A 23,809-nucleotide genomic window follows, 5' to 3' on the forward strand; every position below is an offset into this window, starting at 1 on the left:
GAATTAAGTGTGTCACTCTCCAGCTTAATGAAGAATTCTACCATATTATGGTCACTCTTCCCAAAGGGGCCTCGCACAACAAGATCGCTAATTAATCCCCTCATTACACAACACCCAGTCTAGGATGGCCTGCTCTCTAGTTGGTTCCTCGACATACTGGTCTAGAAAACCATCCCTTATACACCCCAGGAAATCCTCCTCCACCGTACTGCTACCAGTTTGGCTATGTGTAGATTAAAGTCACCCATGATAACTGCTGTACCTTTATTGCACGCATCCCTAATTTCCTGTTTGATGCCATCCCCAACCTCACTACTACGGTTTGGTGATCTGTACACAACTCCCACTAGCGTTTTCTGCCCTTTGGTGTGCCGCAGCTCTACCCATATAGATTCCACATCATCCAAGCTAATGTCTGTTCTTACTATTGCATTAATCTCCTCTTTAAACCAGCAACGCTACCCCACCTCCTTTTCCTTTCTGTCTATCCTTCCTGAATATTGAATACTCCTGGATGTTGAGTTCCCAGCCTTGAGTTCTCACCCTGGAGCCATGTCTCCGTAATCCCAATTACATCATATCTGTTAACAGCTATCTGCACAGTTAATTCATCCACCTTATTACGAATGCTCCACGTATTGAGACACAGAGCCTTCAGCCTTGTGTTTTTAACATTATGTTGTAATGTGGTCCTTTTTGATTTTTGCCTTTGATTTCTCTGCCCTCCACTTTTCCTTATTTCCTTTATACCTTTTGCTTCTGCCCCCATTTTACTTCCCTGTGTCTCCCTGCATAGATTCCCATTCCCCCTGCCATATTAGTTTAAACCCTCCCCAACAACACTAGCAAATTCCCCCCCCCAGGACATCGGTTCCGCAGGTGCAGACCGTCCGGTTTGTACTGGTCCCACCTCCCCCAGAACTGTTCCAACGTCCCAGGAATTTGAATCCCTCCCTCTTGCACCATTCCTCAAACCACGCATTCATCTTAACTATCCTGCTATTTCTACTCTGACTAGCACGTGGCACTGGTAGCAATCCTGAGATTACTACCTTTGAGATCCTACTTTTTAAATTTAACTCCTAGCTCCCTAAATTCAGCTTATAGGTAAAAAACAGGATGAGGTCCTACATCATGTGGTGCATATAGGTACCAAACTACTGGCTGTTCACCCTCCCCTCCAGAATGCCCTGCAGCCGCTCCGGGACATCCTTGACCCTTGCACCAGGGAGGAAACATACCATCCTGGAGTCTCGATTGCAGCTGCAGAAACACCTATCTATTCCCCTTACAATTAAATCCCCTACCACTATAGCTCTCCCACTCTTTTTCCTGCCCTCCTGTGCAGCAGAGCCACCCATGATGCCGTGAACTTGGCCGCTGCTGCCTTCCCCGATGAGCCATCTCCGCCAACAGTATCCAAAGCGTTATATCTATTTTGGAGGGAGATGACCACAGGGGACTCCTGCACTACCTTCCTACTCCTGCTCTGCCTGATGGTCACCCATCCCCTATCTGCCTTTGTAACCTTTACCTGCAGTGTGACCAACTCACTAAACGTGCTATTCACGACATCCTCAGCATTGCAAATGCTCCAGAGTGAGTCCATGCGCAGCTCCAGTGCTGCAATGCTGTCTGACAGGAGCTGCAGCTGGATACACTTCCCGCACACATAGTCCCCGACTTCCGACATAGCATAGGAGGAACATGACATGTCTGGACTCTCCTGCCATGACTTAACCCTTAAATTAACTTAATTTGGCAACAATGCCAAAGGTTTCCGACTGATAAGAAAAAGAGATAAAACACACCAATCCACCAACCAATCACTTACCCGCTTGGCTGTGATGTCACACTTCGATTTCTTGTTACTTCTTTGTTTTACTTTCGGCCTCGATCTCCCGCTCCCCCCAAACTCCGCGCCCTTTTTATGGGTGCTTGATCTTCCACTCCTATATCTTTCCTTAGGTAAGGAGACCAAAAATGTACACAGCACTCCAGATGTGGTCTCACCAAAGTCCTATGCATGACTTCCAACCCCCTTGTAATAAAGGCCAATATATCACTGGCCTTCCTAATTGCTTGCTGTACCTGCATGGTAACTTTCTGTGGCTTCTCCTGGGTTGCTTTCCGGGAGACTCGCGGACAATGCAGGAGGTTTGCCAACCCTATTGTCAATCCATCTACTCAGCTTCCAATTCCACTGGTAGCAATAAGAATACTGTGAGAATACTGTCTGAATACAACTTTACCTTGACAATCTATCCAGTGTTCTTTAATAGCAAATACATTGCATGAAGTCATCAGCTTTTGCTGAACATGCAGAGTTCTGAGCGAAGGAATGGAAACCATCCAAGTCATTCATTATCAACTAAGCAATGCCTGCGCCAAAATGGATTCTCAGGTGCAATTGGCAATTGCAGTGTCACCAAAACAATGAGCTGAATATTCAAACGTGTGAAATAATTACAATTGTAAAAGAATAGAAATATGCAAAGTCCTGCATATCGGAAAGACAAATGAGCAATACAGGTACAATGAATAGTTGAAAGAGACCCAGATATCTTAGTAGGAATTTATATAGTATCTTTCTCGACATCAAGACTTCCCAAAAAGCCTTACAACCAATGAAGTACTTTTGACGTGTAGACACAAGTGTAGAAGTGGAAACACGGTAGCCACTCTGCACTCAGCAGGCGCCCACAAGCAGAAATAAATTACCAGACTATTTGTTTTCGGTGCTGGTTTAGGGATAGCCGTTGGACCAGGACACTGGGAAACCTCCCCTACACTTCATGGAATACTGCTGTGGGTTCTTTTATGCCCACCCAAGAGGCCAGATAAGGCCTCGGTTTAATATTGTATCTGAAAGGTGGTAGCTCCATAGAATCATAGAAGTTTACAACACAGAAGGAGGCCATTCAGCCCATCTGTGCCGGCTGTAAAAGAGCTATCCAGCCTAATCCCACTTTGTAGCTATTGGTCCATAGCCTTGTAGGTTGCAACACGTAAAGTGCATATCCAAGTACTTTTTAAATTGAGGGTTTGAGGGTTTCTGTCTCTGTCTCTACCATGCTTTCAGGCATCGAGTTCCAGACTTCTACCACCATCTGGGTGAAAAGTAAGTTCTACTCAAATCTCCTCTAAAACGCCTACCAACTACTTTAAATCTATGCCCCCATTATTGACCTCTCTGCTAAGGTAAATAGAGTGGATAGGAAGGACCTATATAGGCACCTCAATTTTATACACCTCAATTAAATCTCTCCTCAGCCTCCTTGGTTTCAAAGAAAACAACCCCAGCCTATCCAATCTTTCCTCATAGCTACAATTCTCAAGTCCTAGCAATATCCTCATAAATCTCCTCTGTACCCTCTCTAGTGCAATCACATCTTTCCTGTAATGTGATGACCAGAACTACATGCAGTACTCTAGCTGTGGCCTAATTAATATTTTATACAGTTCTAACATAACCTCTCTGCTCTTATATTCTATGCCTTGGGCTAATAAAGGCAAGTATCCCATATCCCTTCTTAACCACCTTATCTATCTGTCCTGCTGCCTTCAGGGATCTGTAGACATGCACTCCAAGGTCCCTCTGTTCCTCTACACTTCTCAGTGTTCTACCATTTATTGTGTATTCTCTTGCCTTGTTAGCCCTCCCCAAATGCATAACTTCACACTTCTCCAGATTGAATTTAATTTGCCATTTTTCTGCCCATAGACCAGTCCACTGATATTTTCCTCCAGTCTACAGCTTTCTTTCTCACTATTAACCAGACGGATCATCTGCAAACTTCTTAATCATGCTCCAACAGTGCAGCACTCCCTCAGTACTGCACTAAAATGTCAGCCCAGATGCTGTTTTCATCTCTGGAGTGGAACTTGAACCCATGACTTTCTGACTCAGCTGAGTGCGACCAGTGTACTAAGGCTGACACCCTGTCGATGTGACGTTCAACAGATCCAACCAATGCAGAGAAAAATGTTGAACTACATTTCCAAAGAATAGAATACACATCAAGAAGTTGTGATCAAGCTGTAGAATGCCCTGATCAGACCTAGAGTGCTGTGTCTGGTTCCGTTCATTGAGAAACAAGGCGTGGAAGGCAGCAAAGAGAACAACCACGAGACTGATCCCAAGTGTCAAGATCTGAGAAAAGGTTTTTCAGCCGAGCAAGTAGACACCAGTGAGGTGAACTTATAAAGGAATATAGTTAAGGATATGGAAAAGGTAAATCGAGAATACCAGATTAAATTAGACTGTTAAGAGTAGCATAAGGAAATACAGATTAAAACTAACAAAAGGTAAATTTAGGACTGAATGGGGGGCAAAATTGCAGTCGGAGGCTCCCTTCGGACGAACGCCTCCGACCCCAAGAAATTTACAAATATACCTGGTGGTCTCGGAGGAACGTAGGATTCGACATTCAGGAAAGATAGAATAAAAGGAAAAGGAGGTGGGGTAGCATTGCTGGTTAAGGAGCAAATTAAGGCAATAGTTCGGAAGGACATTAGCTTGGATCATGTGGAATCTATATGGGTAGAGCTGCAGAATACCAAAGGGCAAAAAACGTTAGTGGGAGTTGTGTACAGACCTCCAAACAGTAGTAGTGATGTTGGGGAGGGCATCAAACATGAAATTAGGGGTGCGTGCAATAAAGGTGCAGCAGTTATAATGGGTGACTTTAATATGCACATAGATTGGGTTAACCAAACTGGAAGCAATACGGTGGAGGAGGATTTCCTGGAGTGCATAAGGGATGGTTTTTTAGACCAATATGTCGAGGAACCAACTAGGGGGGAGGCCATCTTAGACTGGGTGTTGTGTAATGAGAGAGGATTAATTAGCAATCTCGTTGTGCGAGGCCCCTTGGGGAAGAGTGACCATAATATGGTGGAAACAGTTAATTCAGAGACCATGGTCCAGAACTTAAAGAAGGGTAACTTTGAAGGTATGAGGCGTGAATTGGCTAGGATAGATTGGCGAATGATACTGAAGGGGTTGACTGTGGATGGGCAATGGCAGACATTTAGAGACCGCATGGATGAACTACAACAATTGTACATTCCTGTCTGGCGTAAAAATAAAAAAGGGAAGGTGGCTCAACCGTGGCTATCAAGGGAAATCAGGGATAGTATTAAAGCCAAGGAAGTGGCATACAAATTGGTCAGAAATAGCAGCGAACCCGGGGACTGGGAGAAATTTAGAACTCAGCAGAGGAGGACAAAGGGTTTGATTAGGGCAGGGAAAATGGAGTACGAGAAGAAGCTTGCAGGGAACATTAAGACGGATTGCAAAAGTTTCTACAGATATGTAAAGAGAAAAAGGTTAGTAAAGACAAACGTAGGTCCCCTGCAGTCCGAATCAGGGGAAGTCATAACGGGGAACAAAGAAATGGCGGACCAATTGAACAAGTACTTTGGTTCGGTATTCACTGAGGAGGACACAAACAACCTTCCGGATATAAAAGGGCTCGGAGGGTCTAGTAAGGAGGAGGAACTGAGGGAAATCCTTATTAGTCGGGAAATTGTGTTGGGGAAATTGATGGGATTGAAGGCCGATAAATCCCCAGGGCCTGATGGACTGCATCCCAGAGTACTTAAGGAGGTGGCCTTGGAAATAGTGGATGCATTGACAGTCATTTTCCAACATTCCATTGACTCTGGATCAGTTCCTATGGAGTGGAGGGTAGCCAATGTAACCCCACTTTTTAAAAAAGGAGGGAGAGAGAAAACAGGGAATTATAGACCGGTCAGCCTGACATCGGTAGTGGGTAAAATGATGGAATCAATTATTAAGGATGTCATAGCAGTGCATTTGGAAAGAGGTAATATGATAGGTCCAAGTCAGCATGGATTTGTGAAAGGGAAATCATGCTTGACAAATCTTCTGGAATTTTTTGAGGATGTTTCCAGTAGAGTGGACAAGGGAGAACCAGTTGATGTGGTATATTTGGACTTTCAGAAGGCTTTCGACAAGGTCCCACACAAGAGATTAATGTGCAAAGTTAAAGCACATGGGATTGGGGGTAGTGTGCTGACATGGATTGAGAACTGGTTGTCAGACAGGAAGCAAAGAGTAGGAGTAAATGGGGACTTTTCAGAATGGCAGGCAGTGACTAGTGGGGTACCGCAAAGTTCTGTGCTGGGGCCCCAGCTGTTTACACTGTATATTAATGATTTAGACGAGGGGATTAAATGTAGTATCTCCAAATTTGCAGATGACACTAAGTTGGGTGGCAGTGTGAGCTGCGAGGAGGATGCTATGAGGCTGCAGAGTGACTTGGATAGGTTAGGTGAGTGGGCAAATGCATGGCAGATGAAGTATAATGTGGATAAATGTGAGGTTATCCACTTTGGTGGTAAAAACAGAGAGACAGACTATTATCTGAATGGTGACAGATTAGGAAAAGGGGAGGTGCAAAGAGACCTGGGTGTCATGGTACATCAGTCATTGAAGGTTGGCATGCAGGTACAGCAGGCGGTTAAGAAAGCAAATGGCATGTTGGCCTTCATAGCGAGGGGATTTGAGTACAAGGGCAGGGAGGTGTTGCTACAATTGTACAGGGCCTTGGTGAGGCCACACCTGGAGTATTGTGTACAGTTTTGGTCTCCTAACCTGAGGAAGGACATTCTTGCTATTGAGGGAGTGCAGCGAAGGTTCACCAGACTGATTCCCGGGATGGCGGGACTGACCTATCAAGAAAGACTGGATCAACTGGGCTTGTATTCACTGGAGTTCAGAAGAATGAGAGGGGACCTCATAGAAACGTTTAAAATTCTGACGGGGTTAGACAGGTTAGATGCAGGAAGAATGTTCCCAATGTTGGGGAAGTCCAGAACCAGGGGACACAGTCTAAGGATAAGGGGGAAGCCATTTAGGACCGAGATGAGGAGGAATTTCTTCACCCAGAGAGTGGTGAACCTGTGGAATTCTCTACCACAGAAAGTTGTTGAGGCCAATTCACTAAATATATTCAAAAAGGAGTTAGGTGAAGTCCTTACTACTGGGGGAATCAAGGGGTATGGTGAGAAAGCAGGAATGGGGTACTGAAGTTGCATGTTCAGCCATGAATTCATTGAATGGCGGTGCAGGCTAGAAGGGCCAAATGGCCTACTCCTGCACCTATTTTCTATGTTTCTATTGCGGTCGAAGGCCTCCATTCGCTGTGCAGCGTACAAGAACATGTCTTCCAGATATGTATTCATATCCTGGGATCACGTGAGCCTGCACCACCAATGAACATAGAGTATTCCCATTGATAATAATGGGAACTTCGTTTATACGAGCTCCCTTTACTATGAGAATACCTCCCAAAAACAAGAAACACAGCACAATAAAACACACAAAAACACCTCATATTTAAAATTAATTGAAATTGAATGTTTTAGAAAAAAGAAAACAATTTAGAATTTTTTTTTATGTGTTTTAATAGTGTTAAAAATAAAATTCTTAATGGACAGGGTTTTTAAATATAAAAACGAATGATTAAATTACATTTTTCTATGTTGGTAAAAGTAGGCTATAGAGTTTGAAGGGCATTCACTGGGCAAGAGTTGGGCAAATAGCCCAATTTCTACCCCGCGGATGACTTTCAAAAGACAGATTGCAAAAGCTGGTTCTTGGCAAATGCTGGGTATTCTTCATCAATTGCCTCACCTCCAGACTCCCCAAAGCTTTTCCACCATCTACAAGGCACAAGTCAAGAGTGTGACGGACTACAGCAGTTCACGGCGGCAGCTCGCCACCATCTTCTCAAGGGCAATTAGGGATGGGCAATAAATGTTGGCCTCGCCAGCAACGCCCACATCTCATGAACGAATATTTTAAAAGTGTTCAGAAAATATTTCATTGCCATGATTAACAGCTATATTGGGTTGTCAGGAAAGGTGCCGGAAGCCAAGACACTAAACTCATAGGATCAGGAGGAGGTCACTCAATCCTTCAAACTTATCCGCCGTTCATTTAGAGAACAGCTAATCTGGGTCTTAACTCCATCTACCCGCCTTGGTTCCATAACCCTCAATATCTTTGCCTAACAAAAATCTAGACAGCTCAGTTTTGACATTTTCAATTGACCTATAACAGCAGCTTTTTGAGAGTTTTCCAGATTTCCACTATCCTTTGTGTGAAGAAGTGATTTCTGACATCACCCCTGAACAGCTTAGCTCTAATTTTAAGTTTATGGCCCCTTGTTCTGGACTCTCACCTTAAGGAAATAGGATAGATAGAGAGAAATTATCAACTCCTTTAATCCTCTTAAAACACCTCAATTAGATCACCCCTTAATCTTCTGTTTATAAAAAAAGAGAATGCTGGGAAAGGCACAAAAGGTATCTGTGGGCTTGTTCAAAGAGGCGTCTCATATTGGCTGTAAGCAGCCTTCATTTCCCTCATCACAGTTGGCCCTCAGACTTCAACTTTAGTTGACATCTGCTATAGGTGTAACCTAATCTCTACCATGCCGATGTCATTCGAATTCCTTGTGTGTCCATTCACGTGCGTATTTTGGCTACCGCTCTAAACCCGAGCCCTCTAGCTCCCTTTTTTCATTTTCAGCCTCTTTCCCTCCCTTTCCTTTGGTTATGTGACCTTTCATCTCTGTTCTTTGGCATTGGACCCCAACACCGATCCCTAACCCAACGTATCACTACTCCTCAGCCTTCCTGCTGCCATCCTTGCGTAAATCCTCTTTGAACAGATACATTGTGTGCCTCTCTCAAGGTCACCATTGTACTGATCACTGGTTTATTAAAAGCAACAACCAAATTGCCTCATTCTCCTCAGCACACCCACTAGGCTAACCTCACCAACCTTCTTCATGTCCCATTCACCCTACCTCCATCATCATAGGCAGTCCCTCGGAATCAAGACTTGCTTCCACCCTCAGAGTGAGTTCTCAGATGACTGAACAGTGCAATACGGGAATTACAGTCTCTGTCACAGGTGGGACAGACAGTCATTGAAGGAAAGAGTAGGTGGGGAGACTAGTTTGCCGCCGCTCCTTCCGCTGCCTCTGTTTGCTTTCTGCATGCTCTCAGCGACAAGACTGGAGGTGCTCAGCACCCTCCCGGATGCTCTTCCTCCACTTAAGGCAGTCTTTGGCCAGGGACTCCTAGGTGTCGGTGGGGATGTTGCATTTTATCAAGCAGATTTTGAGGGCGTCCTTGAAACGTTTCCTCTGCCCACCTGGGGCTTGCTCGCAATGTAGAAGTTCAGAGTAGAGCGCTTTCTTTGGGAGTCTGGTGTCAGGCATGCGAACAATGTGGCCCGCCCAACGGAGCTGGTCGAGTGTGGTCAGTGTTTCGATGCTGGGGATGTTGGCCTGATCAAGGACGCGTTGGTGCGTCTGTTCTCCCAGGTGATTTGCAGGATCTTGTGGAGACATCATTGGTGGTATTTCTCCAGTGATTTGAGGCGTCTACTGTATATGGTCCATGTCTCTGAGCCATACAGGAGGGCGGGTATCACTATAGCCCTGTAGACCTTGAGCTTGATGTCAGATTTAAGGGCCTGATCTTAATAATCTACCAAAATTCTCTGGACTCTGGGGAGGTACCAGCAGATTGGAAAGCAGCTAATGTAACGCCTCTGTTTAAAAAAAAAAAGGGGGCAGACAAAAGGCAGGTTAGTTTAACATCTGTAGTGGGGAAAATGCTTGAAGCTATCATTAAGGAAGAAATAGCGGGACATCTAGATAGGAATAGTGCAATCAAGCAGATGCAACATAGATTCATGAAGGGGAAATCATGTTTAACTAATTTACTGGAATTCTTTGAGGATTTAACGAGCATGGTGGATAGAGGTGTACCGATGGATGTGGTGTATTTAGATTTCCAAAAGGCATTCGATAAGGTGCCACACAAAAGGTTACTGCAGAAGATAAAGGTACGCGGAGTCAGAGGAAATGTATTAGCATGGATAGAGAATTGGCTGGCTAACAGAAAGCAGAGAGTCGGGATAAATGGGTCCTTTTCGGGTTGGAAATCGGTGGTTAGTGGTGTGCCACAGGGATCGGTGCTGGGACCACAACTGTTTACAATATACATAGATGACCTGGAAGAGGGGACAGAGTGTAGTGCAACAAAATTTGCAGATGACACAAAGATTAGTGGGACAGCAGGTTATGTAGAGGACACAGAGAGACTACAAAGAGATTTAGATAGGTTAAGCGAATGGGCTAAGGTTTGGCAGATGGAATACAATGTCGGAAAATGTGAGGTCATCCACCTTGGAAAAAAAAAACAGTAAAAGGGAATATTATTTGAATGGGGAGAAATTACAACATGCTGCGGTGCAGAGGGACCTGGGGGTCCTTGTGCATGAAACTCTTTTTGGAGTTCACCTGCAAAAACATAAAACATTAAACCGTACCACCCGACCTGGGTGACACAGATGACAATTACAATCGAAGTCAGACACCTTATCCATTAGGCCACGCGGCCACTACAATTAAAATTCCCCAGCTGCCATGGTGGGATTTGAGCTCATGTCCAAGCCTCTAGATTACTAGTCTAGTAACATAACCACTATGCTACCAACCTCTTAAATATTAAGTTCATTTTGACTCAGTCCCCAAAAAGTTAGTTTGCAGGTGCAGCAGGTAATCAGGAAGGTGAATGGAATGTTGGCCTTCATTGCGAGAGGGATGGAGTACAAAAGCAGGGGGGTCCTGCTGCAACTGTACAGGTTATTGGTGAGGCCGCACCTGGAGTACTGCGTGCAGTTTTGGTCACCTTACTTAAGGAAGGATATACTAGCTTTGGAGGGGGTACAGAGACGATGATTCCGGAGATGAGGGGGTTACCTTACGATGATAGATTGAGTAGACTGAGTCTTTACTCGTTGGAGTTCAGAAGGATGAGGGGTGATCTTATAGAAACATTTAAAATAATGAAAGGGATAGACAAGATAGAGGCAGAGAGGTTGTTTCCACTGCACGGGGAGACTATAACTAGGGGGCACAGCCTCAAAATATGAGGGAGCCAATTTAAAACAGAGTTGAGAAGGAATTTCTTCTCCCAGAGGGTTGTGAATCTGTGGAATTCTCTGCCCAAGGAAGCAGTTGAGGCTAGCTCATTGAATGTATTCAAATCACAGATAGATAGATTTTTAACCAATAAGGAAATTAAGGGTTATGGGGAGCAGGTGGGTAAGTGGAGCCGAGTCCACGGCCAGATTAGCCATGATCTTGTTGAATGGCAGAGCAGGCTCGAGGGGCTAGATGGTCTACTCCTGTCCCTAATGCTTATGTTCTCAAACACACTCTTCCTCAGGCGGCCGAAGGCTGCACTGGTGCAATGGAGGCGGTGTTGGGCCTCGTCGGCGATGTCTGCCCTTGCTGATAATAGGCTCCCGAGGTATGGAAAGTGATCCATGTAGTCCAGGACCGTGCCGTGGATCTTGATGTCTAGGGGAGCAGTGTTGTGTGGCACCCTACCTACCCCTACCCCATTAGCAGATCAAAATCACTGACCCTCTCCACATTTCCCACCAGAATGTCTGCTCACTGATCAACAGGGCCTTTGCCATCTAACACCATTGTGGATGATCATCTTGACATCCTGTCTTGACATCCTGGCTTGGAGTAAAACCTGGCTCATGAGTGGCAACTTCTTGCCCCTTTCCAAAACTTCCCCATCTAGCTATACATTCCAACCTATTCTGCACAAACCACCCAGTGACAGTATAGCTCTCTAGCGTCAGAGTAAAACACCCTGCTCCCTCTGTCCTCACTAACTACTACCCCCATCTCCAACCTCCTTGAACATATTATTGCCTCCCAGATCTGTAACCACCTCGCTCAACTGTTTGAATCCTTCCAATCAATCCTCACCACAAAAAACAAATAAATAACATGTCTACAGCTTCTACAGCACTACCTCTCATTCAGCATCCAGTCTTGGGTATACCTCTAATTTCTTCCAGCTAAACATTGGGAAGGACAAAGTCATTCTTTGGCCCCTGCGACAAATTCCTTGCCGTCACCACTGACAACAACCACGGTCTCAGAAGGTTGAAACTTGGCCCAAGCTGAGCTTCTGACCTCACACGCTCTCCATTACAAAGATTACTTACTTCCATCTCTATAATATTGCCTGCCTTAATTTCCATCTTCGCCCATGTATCGCTGAAATCCTTATCCGTTCCTTTGCCATCTCTAGACTTAATGTGGATGAAATTGCTTGACGATAGCGCAAATCAAGCGAATCGGCAGCTTGTTTTACACTCTGCCAATTTTCTCTTCCAATGGCAGACAACTTGGAGGTAAACCGTGCTGATTAGACTGCACTTTATAAATGGCAATAAGATTCCCCAAATCAATAAGTGCAGTATCACGAGGGCAACGAGGCCCTAAATGTCATGCAATTACCCTGAACTTGTCCATAAACACATTTTACACACATTCTTCCCCCTTCCCATCTCACAATTTATTCCACTCTTGCTTTGGAAATAATTTTCCTGATAATTGTTCCAGCTTAACCCCAAACATTGAATTTCCATTACTGCTTCAAAAACACAATTCTTTTGTATCATTTAAAATTGGTTTTCTGTCAAATTTCAGTTGCTGCTTAATAAATCAAGTAGAATTACAGGTAATTACATGCAATTGCAGAGCACTTCCCCATCAGCCGTACTTAGTGAAAGGTTAAATTGTATTGTCGATGAAATGAAAAAGAAAAGGCAATATGTGGTCATACAACTAGAAAATATTTCCTTCAGCTGATAACTAAAACTCAGCACAGTGAAGGATATCATCTTATCTTGTAATAGATATTTCAAAAATGTTGTGTGGCTGAACACTTATTTAAATATGATAAACATTTTGTCGAGTCCAAATTGTCACGCCAATTTTCCACAAACGACGAGAATTGATACACACTCAAAAAAGCATCATGCTTTAAAAAAAAAGTTCCCTTGTTGGAAATACTATACAAATAGAACTCAAACCCACATACTGCACAGTACAACAGGACATTAATGGAGTCAGAACTACAACTCACTGTTCTGGCATTTATTTATTAAAAAAAAAAGCACATTTCATTATGGCGGTCAGGATAACCTCAGACTTAAAACATCTTGTATTTAGACATTATGCAATCTTTCTAGTTGTCTATAGCCTATAGTTATTTTGTTATAGTTTCTTTCCACATGAAAGAAATACCCCTACCTTCTGCATTCCGCTCATTCTCTTACTATCCTGTTCCCCACCACCCTTTCCCAGCCATTGTGATGTACTAAACAAATACTACCAAAAAAAACTATTATTAAAAAGACAGCAGACAAATGTTTTCATTGACCACAATGGAAGAGCTAGGTATTTTAAGCACCAAGTTGAAAATAAGTAAAAGGGTCCAAATTAACACTTTGAGCCCTTGGAAGAACTTACTGATGGTTACAAAAGCAACAAGCAAATGTGTTGGAAGAAACAAAGAACGTACATTTAACTAATGCCTTTCATGACCTTAGGACTTTCCAAAGCACTTTAAAGTAACAAAGTGCTTTTGAAATGAAGGCCCTATTGTAGTGTATAAGACACAGCAACCAATTTGTACACAGCAAGTTCCTACAAACAGCAATGAGAAAAGCTGCAGCACTAACTTTATTTAGCAACCTCAGAACAGTCCAAAAAGAACCAGAGACTAAATAACATGGCCATCCTAAAGCAGTTGTAACATTGGAAGCTTTGGATGCTGATGAGATTGGAGATTAGAACTTAGATTTTGCACTAATTGGCAGGCTTGTAATTCAACATTAGATGCAGAAATCTCCACTAGAACCCTCTATGACAAACACTGCTCAAAACCAGAGCCATGGAATTACCAGACAGCATCTAATGGAGGCTATTGGTCAACAGTAAACATCAGTGGATAACACAAGATGTCAAGGATTCACATGGTCTGGTTTCACCTCAGCAGATGGTCAGGGAATGGGATGGTAGTGGCAAGAGAACAATATATGGCACAGATTGAAAACAATCACTTCCATCTTCCCAATGTTCATTTGGAAAAAGTTTTGATTCATCCAGGACAATATCATAAGTTTCACCTTCCTATAAATCCAGTGATTGTACTAAAAATCTGTTGTTTACTCACTGCACCATCTCGTTTCCCTGCACTCTTGGATATCACAAACTAAATTTGATATGACCAAGCTACATCTGTTACAAGTAACGTTTGTCACGATGAGATTCGCCTTTGTAAGTAGTGGTTTTACCAACATGCATCAATTGTGGTCCTAAGGCATCTTGAAATCCCTAACTGCAATATCTGATACCTTTAAATTTATCTTTCCCAGTGAATAATTTAAGATAGTTTAATGTCCTATCCTTTGAATGAGACAATATATCGAGGCATGGTCTGCCTGCAATAGTGGACGTGAAATATCCTCTGCCACGATATGAAGAAAAGCAGAGAGACCACTAGAGCTGGATTCTCCTCTACAATCCCACAGAAGGGAAAATGCAACTGACTACCACGGAGCTACCAAACGTATATTTCGCTCCCCACCCCTCATTAGGACTGTAGCTGGCCTCTCCTTCCCCTTCGGCAGCATGTAAATAGCAGTCGGAGTGATTGGAGGGGTGGGGGCGCAGGTACAGGCAGACTTTCCTCCTACCCACTTGTGTTATGGCTGTTTTCTTAGGCCACTATGGGCAGTATGGAGTGGTAGTAAGTCCCAGGATACAGTGGCAATGACCCAGAGGTGCCCAATAGAGGGAGGGGGCTTGTACCAGCCTCCTCTCCCTCAATTACACCCCAGCATTTTCCCTCCTCTGTGCCTAATCTTAGCTGACGCCTTCAAATGGTATGATCTTCAAGGAAATTCTGACCCTGGATCTACTGGTGCTGCAGCACTGCCAGGATTTTACAGACGGTCAATGGTGAGCTCCATCATGGAGGCAGCAATCAATTGGGAGCCCGCTTAGTGTATCTGATGAACTGCAATCAGGGAAATGGTATTAGATGGGCGGGGTAGAATTCCCACCCTGCTAGAACAAGAATTCCAACCCTGGTGTCCTGATCAACATTGCCTTAACACCACTGAAAATAGATCAAATGAACATTCATCTTTTTACTGTGTATGGGGCTATGATCTATCGCTTATTTCCATTATTTTTTTTAATTTTCTTCATTATCTCTTCAAAATATTCATCTTGATTCTCTGTTCTTCCTTCTCCTAAGGTCAAACCAGTTTCCCATTTGATTTTACTGGAACTGGAATAGATATAAAAAGGTACTCTGGCTCAAATGCAAAAGTAAGATCATCAAAGGTATAAGTTATTTGGTGCAATACACTTTAGTAACAATTCATACGTTGGTGGGTTGGAGGGGAGCCAGGCCCAGGGTGAAACACCGACAGTGGAGGGTCATGGGCCAGGACTGAAGAAAGAAAACTGAGGGCATAATTTTTATCTTTGGGGATCGGGGACTATTTATCCAGAAACTTCCCTCAGTAGGTGGTGGAAGAGTTCATGATGTGTATGGTTTGTGGAAAAGGCAGGCTAATAGGCTGAATGGCATTCTCTTGGCCCATCCATTGTTAGATTAGTATATTCTAATCAAGGTACTAGATTTAGACAATTTGTTCACTAATAAATAAATACTGAGTTTATAAAAATGTTGTTCTCATGATGTGAGCAACGATAGCAACTATTGCTCATGACAAGCTGCCCCGAGAAGGTGGTGGTGATCTTCCCCTTGAATTGCTGCAATCCTTGTGGTACTGGTACCCCCACACATGGTGTCAGGTAGGGAATTCCAGGATAATGACCCAGCAACATTGAAAAGACGGTGATATAGGTCCAAATCAAGACAGTGTGTGACCGGAGGGGAAAATCGAGAAGACAGTCTTCCCGTGTCTGCTCTTGTTCTTCTTGCAGGTAGAGGTCACAGGAGATGGAGGTGCTGTCAAAGTATTCAACCACTCATTTTTCTACTGCACAATTTCTTGTCCAAAATTGAAGGAGTTTTATACATTTACCTTTAACCTGCTACAATTTGCTGAATTGGTCAAATAAAAAGAAAATCATGCAACAATTGCCTGTCTGTAGTTTGAGCTGTTAAAATGTATAATCTGAATAAATGGAAGCTAGCAGTAAAATAGGCAAAAAAAGGTAAGGGGAAAGGACACAATACCTATAGGTCAAACATAGGCTTCAATTTTCTAATCATTTAGTACATAGTTTTAGCTGGATATCAGCAGAGTAGCAAAGTGCTAGCTTCCAGACACTTACCAGTTACTCAGATAGGCTACCCAAGCCTTCTCACAATGTATTATTTAAGACTAAAATGGAACATGCTTGAAAAATATTCTAAGTAAATAAATACTATGCCAGATGCAAAGTCAAAGTAGCACATTGAGGACGCACAAATATTTAACCCAAACCAAGATAACTAAACAAGCCAGGATTGAAGATCTGCTGCTGGGAGGGTTTACTCGTACGCCTACAGTTGATCATTACCACCTGCCCGAACAATATTTTTCACTATCCAAGATCAACCACAAACTTCTAGTTCCCCATAGCTCTGCAATTTCTGGCTTACACAATGGGTCATTTTCCAACTAAAAATAAGCACTGACCACAGGCAGAACAAAAAGACACTGCATCTCAAGTCTCAAGGGAACCCTACTTACACACTTTTATCAATTTCATCCAATCCAATTTTAACTTGGGGTACACATAGAGGAAGGGGTTATAGGGAGTGCGACAAGTTCACACAGCCATGCCGGCATGGGCCAATTTAACCCCCTGGGCTCATTGCCACTTTCACAGATTGATTCCTGCCTGTCCACGGTGGGATTGTTGTACTGCAGAGTGTACAGGAAACCAGGGATTTACTGCAAATTGTGTTGGATTGGATTTTGCAATGCACAAAGAAGCTGTAGTGCAAATCTGAAGTCAGGGCCTAACCTGACTCTGGAGTGAAGCATGGTGACACTCCCTGGAGGAAGCAGTTTCCGTTCATACCAATGCTAAGAAGTTGCAGTATAAATATCAATCTAAGTCCCTGCCTGATTCCAGAATGAGTCCTCTTGAGATTCTGGCGTGTTGTGTAAATGCAGAAGTGCTCTAATTGTAGTGCATCTGTCAGCTTTAATGTTATGACCATACAACAATAAGCACACTCTTCAGGTGGAGTTGTGGACCTCGTGATAATTACAGTACTCGACGGAATACTGGAAGCTTAGCAGATTTTTGTCAAACTACTTTTGCACGATTGAATGACACTACATGTTCATATTCAATCTGGAATTTCAGACTTAAGAGGTCCTATATTTGACACCTTCGAAGCTGAATTCAAATTCTCAGTCCTAGATCCAAAAACTTAAATCAAAATAAAACTCACTTTTCAGCAACAGGCTTGGCAATACTTTCAAAAATTTCCTCTTGTTTTGCACCTTGATCAAAAATTTGCTGGAATCTGTAAAACAAGATATTGTTTTAAACTAAATTTTATAATCCTTTATCGAATATATTCATTAAACCAATTTTCCTATTCAGCCTGTTTTTTGAAACTTACCTGTAAATTTTGAAAATCCTAATTTTTTGGACCCCCTCACCTACCACTGCCAATCAAATTCCAACTTCTCCACCCCCTCACCCACTACCGCCACTTGAAACCTAATTTGTTTGACACTCACCATCTTTTGCCAACAAATCCAAATTGCTTCACAAACTCACCCACGATTGTCAATTGAACAGTTTTAAGAGACCTCAACAACAACAGAAAAGTGACATTAAATGAACCAATCAATTCCAAGAAAGAGAGCCAGTCAGCCCTCACCTCTGGAAATTGTCTTATTCTTTTCACTTCGATCAGCCAGTATCATGTCTCCATTTCATAGAAACATAGAAAATAGGTGCAGGAGTAAGCCATTCGGCCCTTCGAGCCTGCACCACCATTCAATAAGATCATGGCTGATCATTCACCTCAGTACCCCTTTCCTGCTTTCTCTCCATACCCCTTGATCCCTTTAGCTGTAAGGGCCATATCTATCTCCCTTTTGAATATATCCAACGAACTGGCATCAACAACTCTCTGCGGTAGAGAATTCCACAGGTTCACAACTCTGAGTGAAGAAGTTTCTTCTCATCTTGGTCCTAAATGGCTTACTCCTTATCCTTAGACTGTGTTCCCTGGTTCTTGACTTCCCCAACATCGGGAACATTCTTCCTGTATCTAACCTGTCCAGTCCCGTCAGAATTTTATATCTTTCTATGAGATCCCCTCTCATCCTTCTAAACTCCAGCGAATACAGGCCGTCGATCCAGTCTCTCCTCATATGTCAGCCCTGCCATCCCTGGAATCAGTCTGGTGAACCTTCGCTGCACTCAATAGCAAGAACATCCTTCCTCAGATTAGGAGACCAAAACTGAACACAATGGGCCCAAGTTTCCACATGACTTGCACCTGATTTTTTAGGAGCAACTGGTGGAGAACGGACTAGCTTAGAAATCGCAATTCTCCACATTTTCTTTTCTGCAGTTCTAGTCAGGTAGAACAGTTCTACTTTGGAACAGAATTTTTTCTTCAAAAGGGGGCGTGTCCGGCCACTGGCGCCTGATTTCAAAGTTTCCACAGTGAAAACGTACTCCAAACTAAAGTAGAATGGAGCAAGTGAAGATTTTTGTAGAACTGAAAAAACCTGTTCTATACATTAAAAAATCAGGCGCAGGTTACAAATTAGGCGTCCAGAACGAGGTGGGGGGGAGGGGGGGAAGGGAAGTCATTAAATTCTATAATAAATCCTTATTTATACTTATACAAATAAATCCAACCTGAATAAACATTTCTAAGCAAAGAAAAGATTAAATAAACCATCTTGCTACCTGTGTGAAAGTGCTTCAGGTAGGCCTTTCGGGACCGAAGGCTGAACGGGCCAGCCCGAGACTTCGGGCAGGGCAGGGTCCGTCCCCAGCACCAGATTTACAGGTAGGTGGCGTTGGGTCGGGGAGGTTCGATTCGGGGGGAGGGAGGGAAGGGAGATGGGGGGGAGGGAGGGAGGGGGAGGTCAGGTCGGATCCAGTCCGGGGGCGGGAGCAGGAGCGCGGGTCGGGTCTGGTCCGGGGGGGAGCAGGAAGCTGGCCGTGGGAGGAGCCTTATTTACGCAGCCCCAGTGAGGCCTTTCGGCCAGGGCTAGGGTCTGCGTGCTTCGGGCCCCTCCCACACAGTTTCGGGCGCCTGGAACTACTGCACTTGCGTGCCCACTGTAGCACGCATGTGCAGAGGTCCCGGCACTGTTTTCAGCGCAGGGACCTGGCCCCCCCCCCCCAGCTCGTGCTGCGCTGCACCGAGGGCCAGAGGACCTGCAGGGAGGTGGAGAATACAGAGGATTTTTTTTTAGGCGCACTTTGTGGCGCGAAAAACGGGCGTCCAGGTCGGGACTGCGCCATTCTCGGCGCGTGTGGAAACTTGGGCCCAATATTCTAGGTGAGACCTCACCAAGGCCCTGTACAACTGCAGTAAGACCTCTCTTTTCCTATACTCAAATCCTCTAGCTATGAAGGCCAATATGTCATTTGCCTTCTTCACCGCCTGCTGTACCTGCATGCCAACTTTCAATGACTGATGTACCATGGCACCCAGGTCTCGTTGCACCTCCCCTTTTCCTAATCTGCTGCCATTCAGATAATATTCTGCCTTCGCGTTTTTGTCACCAAAGTGGGTAATCTCACATTTAACCACATTATACTGCACCTGCCATGCATTTGCCTACTCACCTAGCCTATCCAAGTCACCCTGCAGCCTCTTCGCATCCTGCTCACAGCTCACACCACCACCCAGCTTAGTGTCATCTTCAAACTTGGAGATATTACACTCAATTCCTTCATCTAAATCAAAAATGATGTAAACTGTAAACAGCTGGGGTCTCAGCACTGAGCCCTGCGGCACCCCACTAGTCACTGCCTGCAATTCTGAAAAGGACCCGTTTATCCCGACTCTCTGCTTCCTGTCTGCCAACCAGTTCTCTATCCACATCAACATATTACCCCAATACCAAGTGCTTTAATTATGCACACCAATCTCTTATGTGGGACCTTGTCAAAAGCTTTTTGAAAGTCCAAATACGCCACATCCACTGGTTCTCCCTTGTCCACTCTACTATTTACATCCTCAAAAAATTCTAGAAGATTTGTCAAGCATGATTTCCCTTTCATAAATCCATGCTGACTTGGACCGATCCTGTCACTGCTTTCCAAATGCGCCGCTATTTCATCTTTAATAATTTGATTTCAACATTTTCTCCACTACCGATGTCAGGCTAACCGGTCTATAATTACCCATTTTCTCTCTTCTTCCCTTCTTAAAAAGTGGTGTGACATTAGCTCCCCTGCAGTCCATAGGAACTGATCCAGAGTCAATCGACTGCTGGAAAATGATCACCAATGCATCCACTATTTCTAGGGCCACTTCCTTAAGTACTCTGGGATGCAGACTATCAGGCCCCAGGGATTTATCGGTCTTCAATCCCATCAATGTCCCTAACACAATTTCCTGACTAATAAGGATTTCCTTCAGTTCCTCCTTCTCACTACACCCTCGGTCCCCTAGTATTTCCGGAAGGTTATTTGTGTCTTCCTTCGTGAAGATAGAACCAAAGTATTTGTTCAATTGGTCTGACATTTCTTTGTTCCCCATTATAAATTCACCTGATTCTGACTTTTGTCTTCAATAATATTTTTTTCTTCACATATCTATAGAAGCTTTTTCAGTCAGTTTTTATATTCCCAACAAGTTTCTTCTCATATTCTATTTTCCCCCTCCTAGTTAAACCCTTTGTCTTCCTCTGCTGAATTCTAAATTTCTCCCAGTCCTCAGGTTTGCTGCTTTTTCTGGCCAATTTATATGCCTCTTGTTTGGATTTAACACTATCCCTAATTTTCCTGGTTAGCCACAGTTGAGCCACCTTCCCCGTTTTATTTTTACTCCAGACAGGGATGTACAATTGTTGAAGTTCATCCATGTGATCTTTAAATGTTTGCCATTGCCTATCCACCGTCAACCCTGTAAGTATCATTCGCCAGTCTATTCTAGCCAATTCACTTCTCATACCATCGAAGTTACCTTTGCTTAAGTTCAGGACCCTAGTCTCTGAATTAACTGTGTCACTCTCCATCTTAATAAAGAATTCAACCATATTATGGTCACTCTTTCCCAAGGGTCCTCACACAAGATTGCTAATTAGTCCTTTTTCATTACACATCACCCAGTCTAGGATGGCCAGCCCTCTAGTTGGTTCCTCGACATATTGATCTAGAAAACCATCCCTTATGCACTCCAGGAAATCCTTCTCCACCGTATTGCTACCAGTTTGGTTAGCCCAATCTATATGTAGATTAAAGTCACCCATGATAACTGTTGTACCTTTATTGCATGCATCTCTAATTTCTTGTTTGATTTCACACCCAAATTGCAGACAGCTTCAATGGCCTATTTACTTAACAGCAAAGGTAATGACATGGGCAGTGCTGGCTCTCAAATCCACCCACTGCAGCCTGACAAAAATGAGTAATCAAGTGATGGAGGTAAGCTGGAGCCAGAAATCTATGCCTAAAGCCAGGGTGCAGCCATACACCCAAGGGTAGAGACTGTCATGAATAATAATAAACCAAGTGGGTAAGCAGCATTCATAGCAATACACCGTAACAACAGTAGGAAAGGGGTACTGAGGTGAATGATCAGCCATGATCTTATTGAATGGTGGTGTAGGCGCGAAGGGCCAAATGGCCTACTCCCGCACCTATTTTCTATGTTTCTATGTATACAAATCATTAACCAATAGATTGCGTGTAACTTCATCAACTCTTTTTAAGTTTCCTAATGCGCCTATCATTCAAGGACAATAAAGCAGACAGGCACTATGTTCCCAGATACTTGACAATGCTTTTGCTTCACCCACTCCTGGAGTGTGCAGCTCTGAAAATGACCACTTGGAATGGCCTAGAGCAACTCTACCTCGAAGAAAGCACCTGTCCTCCACTCGTCACCTGCCCAGATCAAAAAAAGTGTGCAGTAATGCAGAGGCAAACTCACAACCGGATAGTGTTACAAAACATGCCGAAACTTCCAGCCTACAACGTCATCGCATCACCAGAAAGAAAAGTACATCCAAGGGGATATTTACTGGTAAGTCACAAAGTGGATGACGCATTCTGCTCTTACGCAGCACCTCGTTGAATATTTACAGGTGCAGGGGCCATAGCATTCCCTCCTGCCCACGTTCTTGGGTGAGAAAACTGTGTTTCCTGACGAGGACAACAAAAAATACAGACAGTACTTCCTCCAAATCAAAAAACACTATCCCTATAGTGAATTCAGCTACCCTCCATAAATATAATGCTAAAAATCCTTCCCCCTTCTTTATTACTTCTCTTTCTCCCTTTTATTTTCCTCCTCCTCCTCCTCCCTTAACTCTTGGTGTCCCTCTCCCTTCTGCCCAACTCCGCAAATGGTAATATAAATGCCTTGATTTCCACAGTTTATGAGGATGATTAGCACTTATCGGTATGATACAGGAAGGATAAATAATACATGATACTTACTTAAATTTATAGCTTTCTCGTTTGTTATTTATAAATCCATCAGCTGCATCATGTGGCAGGACATACTCCAGCACTGGGCCTCCATTATCTTCAGCTAATGAGTAGAGCTACAAAAAAAAAAGACACTCTGGATAATCTCAGTACCAGCATACTTATCACATGAAAAGAAAGAAACATGAATTTATATTACACTTTTCATGTCCTCAGGATGTCCTAAAGTGCTTTTCAGCCAATGAATTACCATTGTTTGAACAATGCAGTTACCAATTTTCATACAGCAAGATCTCGTCAAACAGCAATGAGATGAATTACCAGTTAATCTGTATTTGGTGGTGTTGGTTGAGGGATAAATGTTGGCCACAACATAGAGAACTCCCTACTCTTCTTCAAATAGTGGAGCCTCAGTTTAACATCTCATCCAAAAGACATCACCTCCAACAATGTAGTAGTCCCTCAGTACAGCACTTAAGTCTTAGCCTAGATTATTCGCTCGAGTCCTGCGGTGGGACATGAACCCACAAGACGAGAGGGTGAGGGTAGAAATGAGAGGTAGAAAGGAAAGGAGTTGGGTAGAAGGGAGAGGAACACCAAGAGTTAAGGAGAGAGGGAGGAGTAGGAGGTGGAAAATAAAAGGGAGAGAGAGAGAGAGAAAAAAAGTAATGAAGAAGGAGTGGAGAGGGAAGGAGGGAAGGATAAAACAGTGGACTCGGGAATCAATCAAGGGGATGAAACAGAAGCCAATGGGAAAGAAAGACGTTTGGGAGGGAGGAGGAGGGAGGGGGAGAGGGAGGAGGAGGGAGGGGGAGAGGGAGGAGGAGGGAGGGGGAGAGGGAGGAGGAGGGAGGGGGAGAGGGAGGAGGAGGGAGGGGAGAGGGAGGAGGAGGGAGGGGAGAGGGAGGAGGAGGGAGGGGGAGAGGGAGGAGGAGGGAGGGGGAGAGGGAGGAGGAGGGAGGGGGAGAGGGAGGAGGAGGGAGGGGGAGAGGGAGGAGGAGGGAGGGGGAGAGGGAGGAGGAGGGAGGGGAGAGGGAGGAGGAGGGAGGGGGAGAGGGAGGAGGGAGGGGGAGAGGGAGGAGGGAGGGGGAGAGGGAGGAGGGAGGGGGAGAGGGAGGAGGAGGGAGGGGGAGAGGGAGGAGGAGGGAGGGGGAGAGGGAGGAGGAGGGAGGGGGAGAAGGAGGAGGAGGGAGGGGGAGAGGGAGGAGGAGGGAGGGGGAGAGGGAGGAGGAGGGAGGGGGAGGGGGAGGAGGAGGAGGGAGGGG

At 44.2% G+C, this 23,809-nt stretch overlaps 1 protein-coding gene across 1 annotated transcript in view; it reads right to left on the minus strand.

Moving 5' to 3' along the window:
- kif6 (kinesin family member 6) overlaps positions 1 to 23,809 on the minus strand; it is a 768,544-nt gene that overhangs the window by 744,091 nt on the left and 644 nt on the right. The window contains exons 2-3 of the mRNA XM_070885702.1: positions 22,554 to 22,660; positions 17,356 to 17,430 (exon numbers count right to left, since the gene is read on the minus strand). Of these exons, the coding sequence (XP_070741803.1) occupies positions 17,356 to 17,430; positions 22,554 to 22,660 (182 nt within the window). The remainder of the gene's footprint in view (positions 1 to 17,355; positions 17,431 to 22,553; positions 22,661 to 23,809) is intronic.

Source organism: Pristiophorus japonicus, chromosome 7, assembly GCF_044704955.1.
Source record: "Pristiophorus japonicus isolate sPriJap1 chromosome 7, sPriJap1.hap1, whole genome shotgun sequence".
NCBI lineage: Eukaryota > Metazoa > Chordata > Chondrichthyes > Pristiophoridae > Pristiophorus > Pristiophorus japonicus.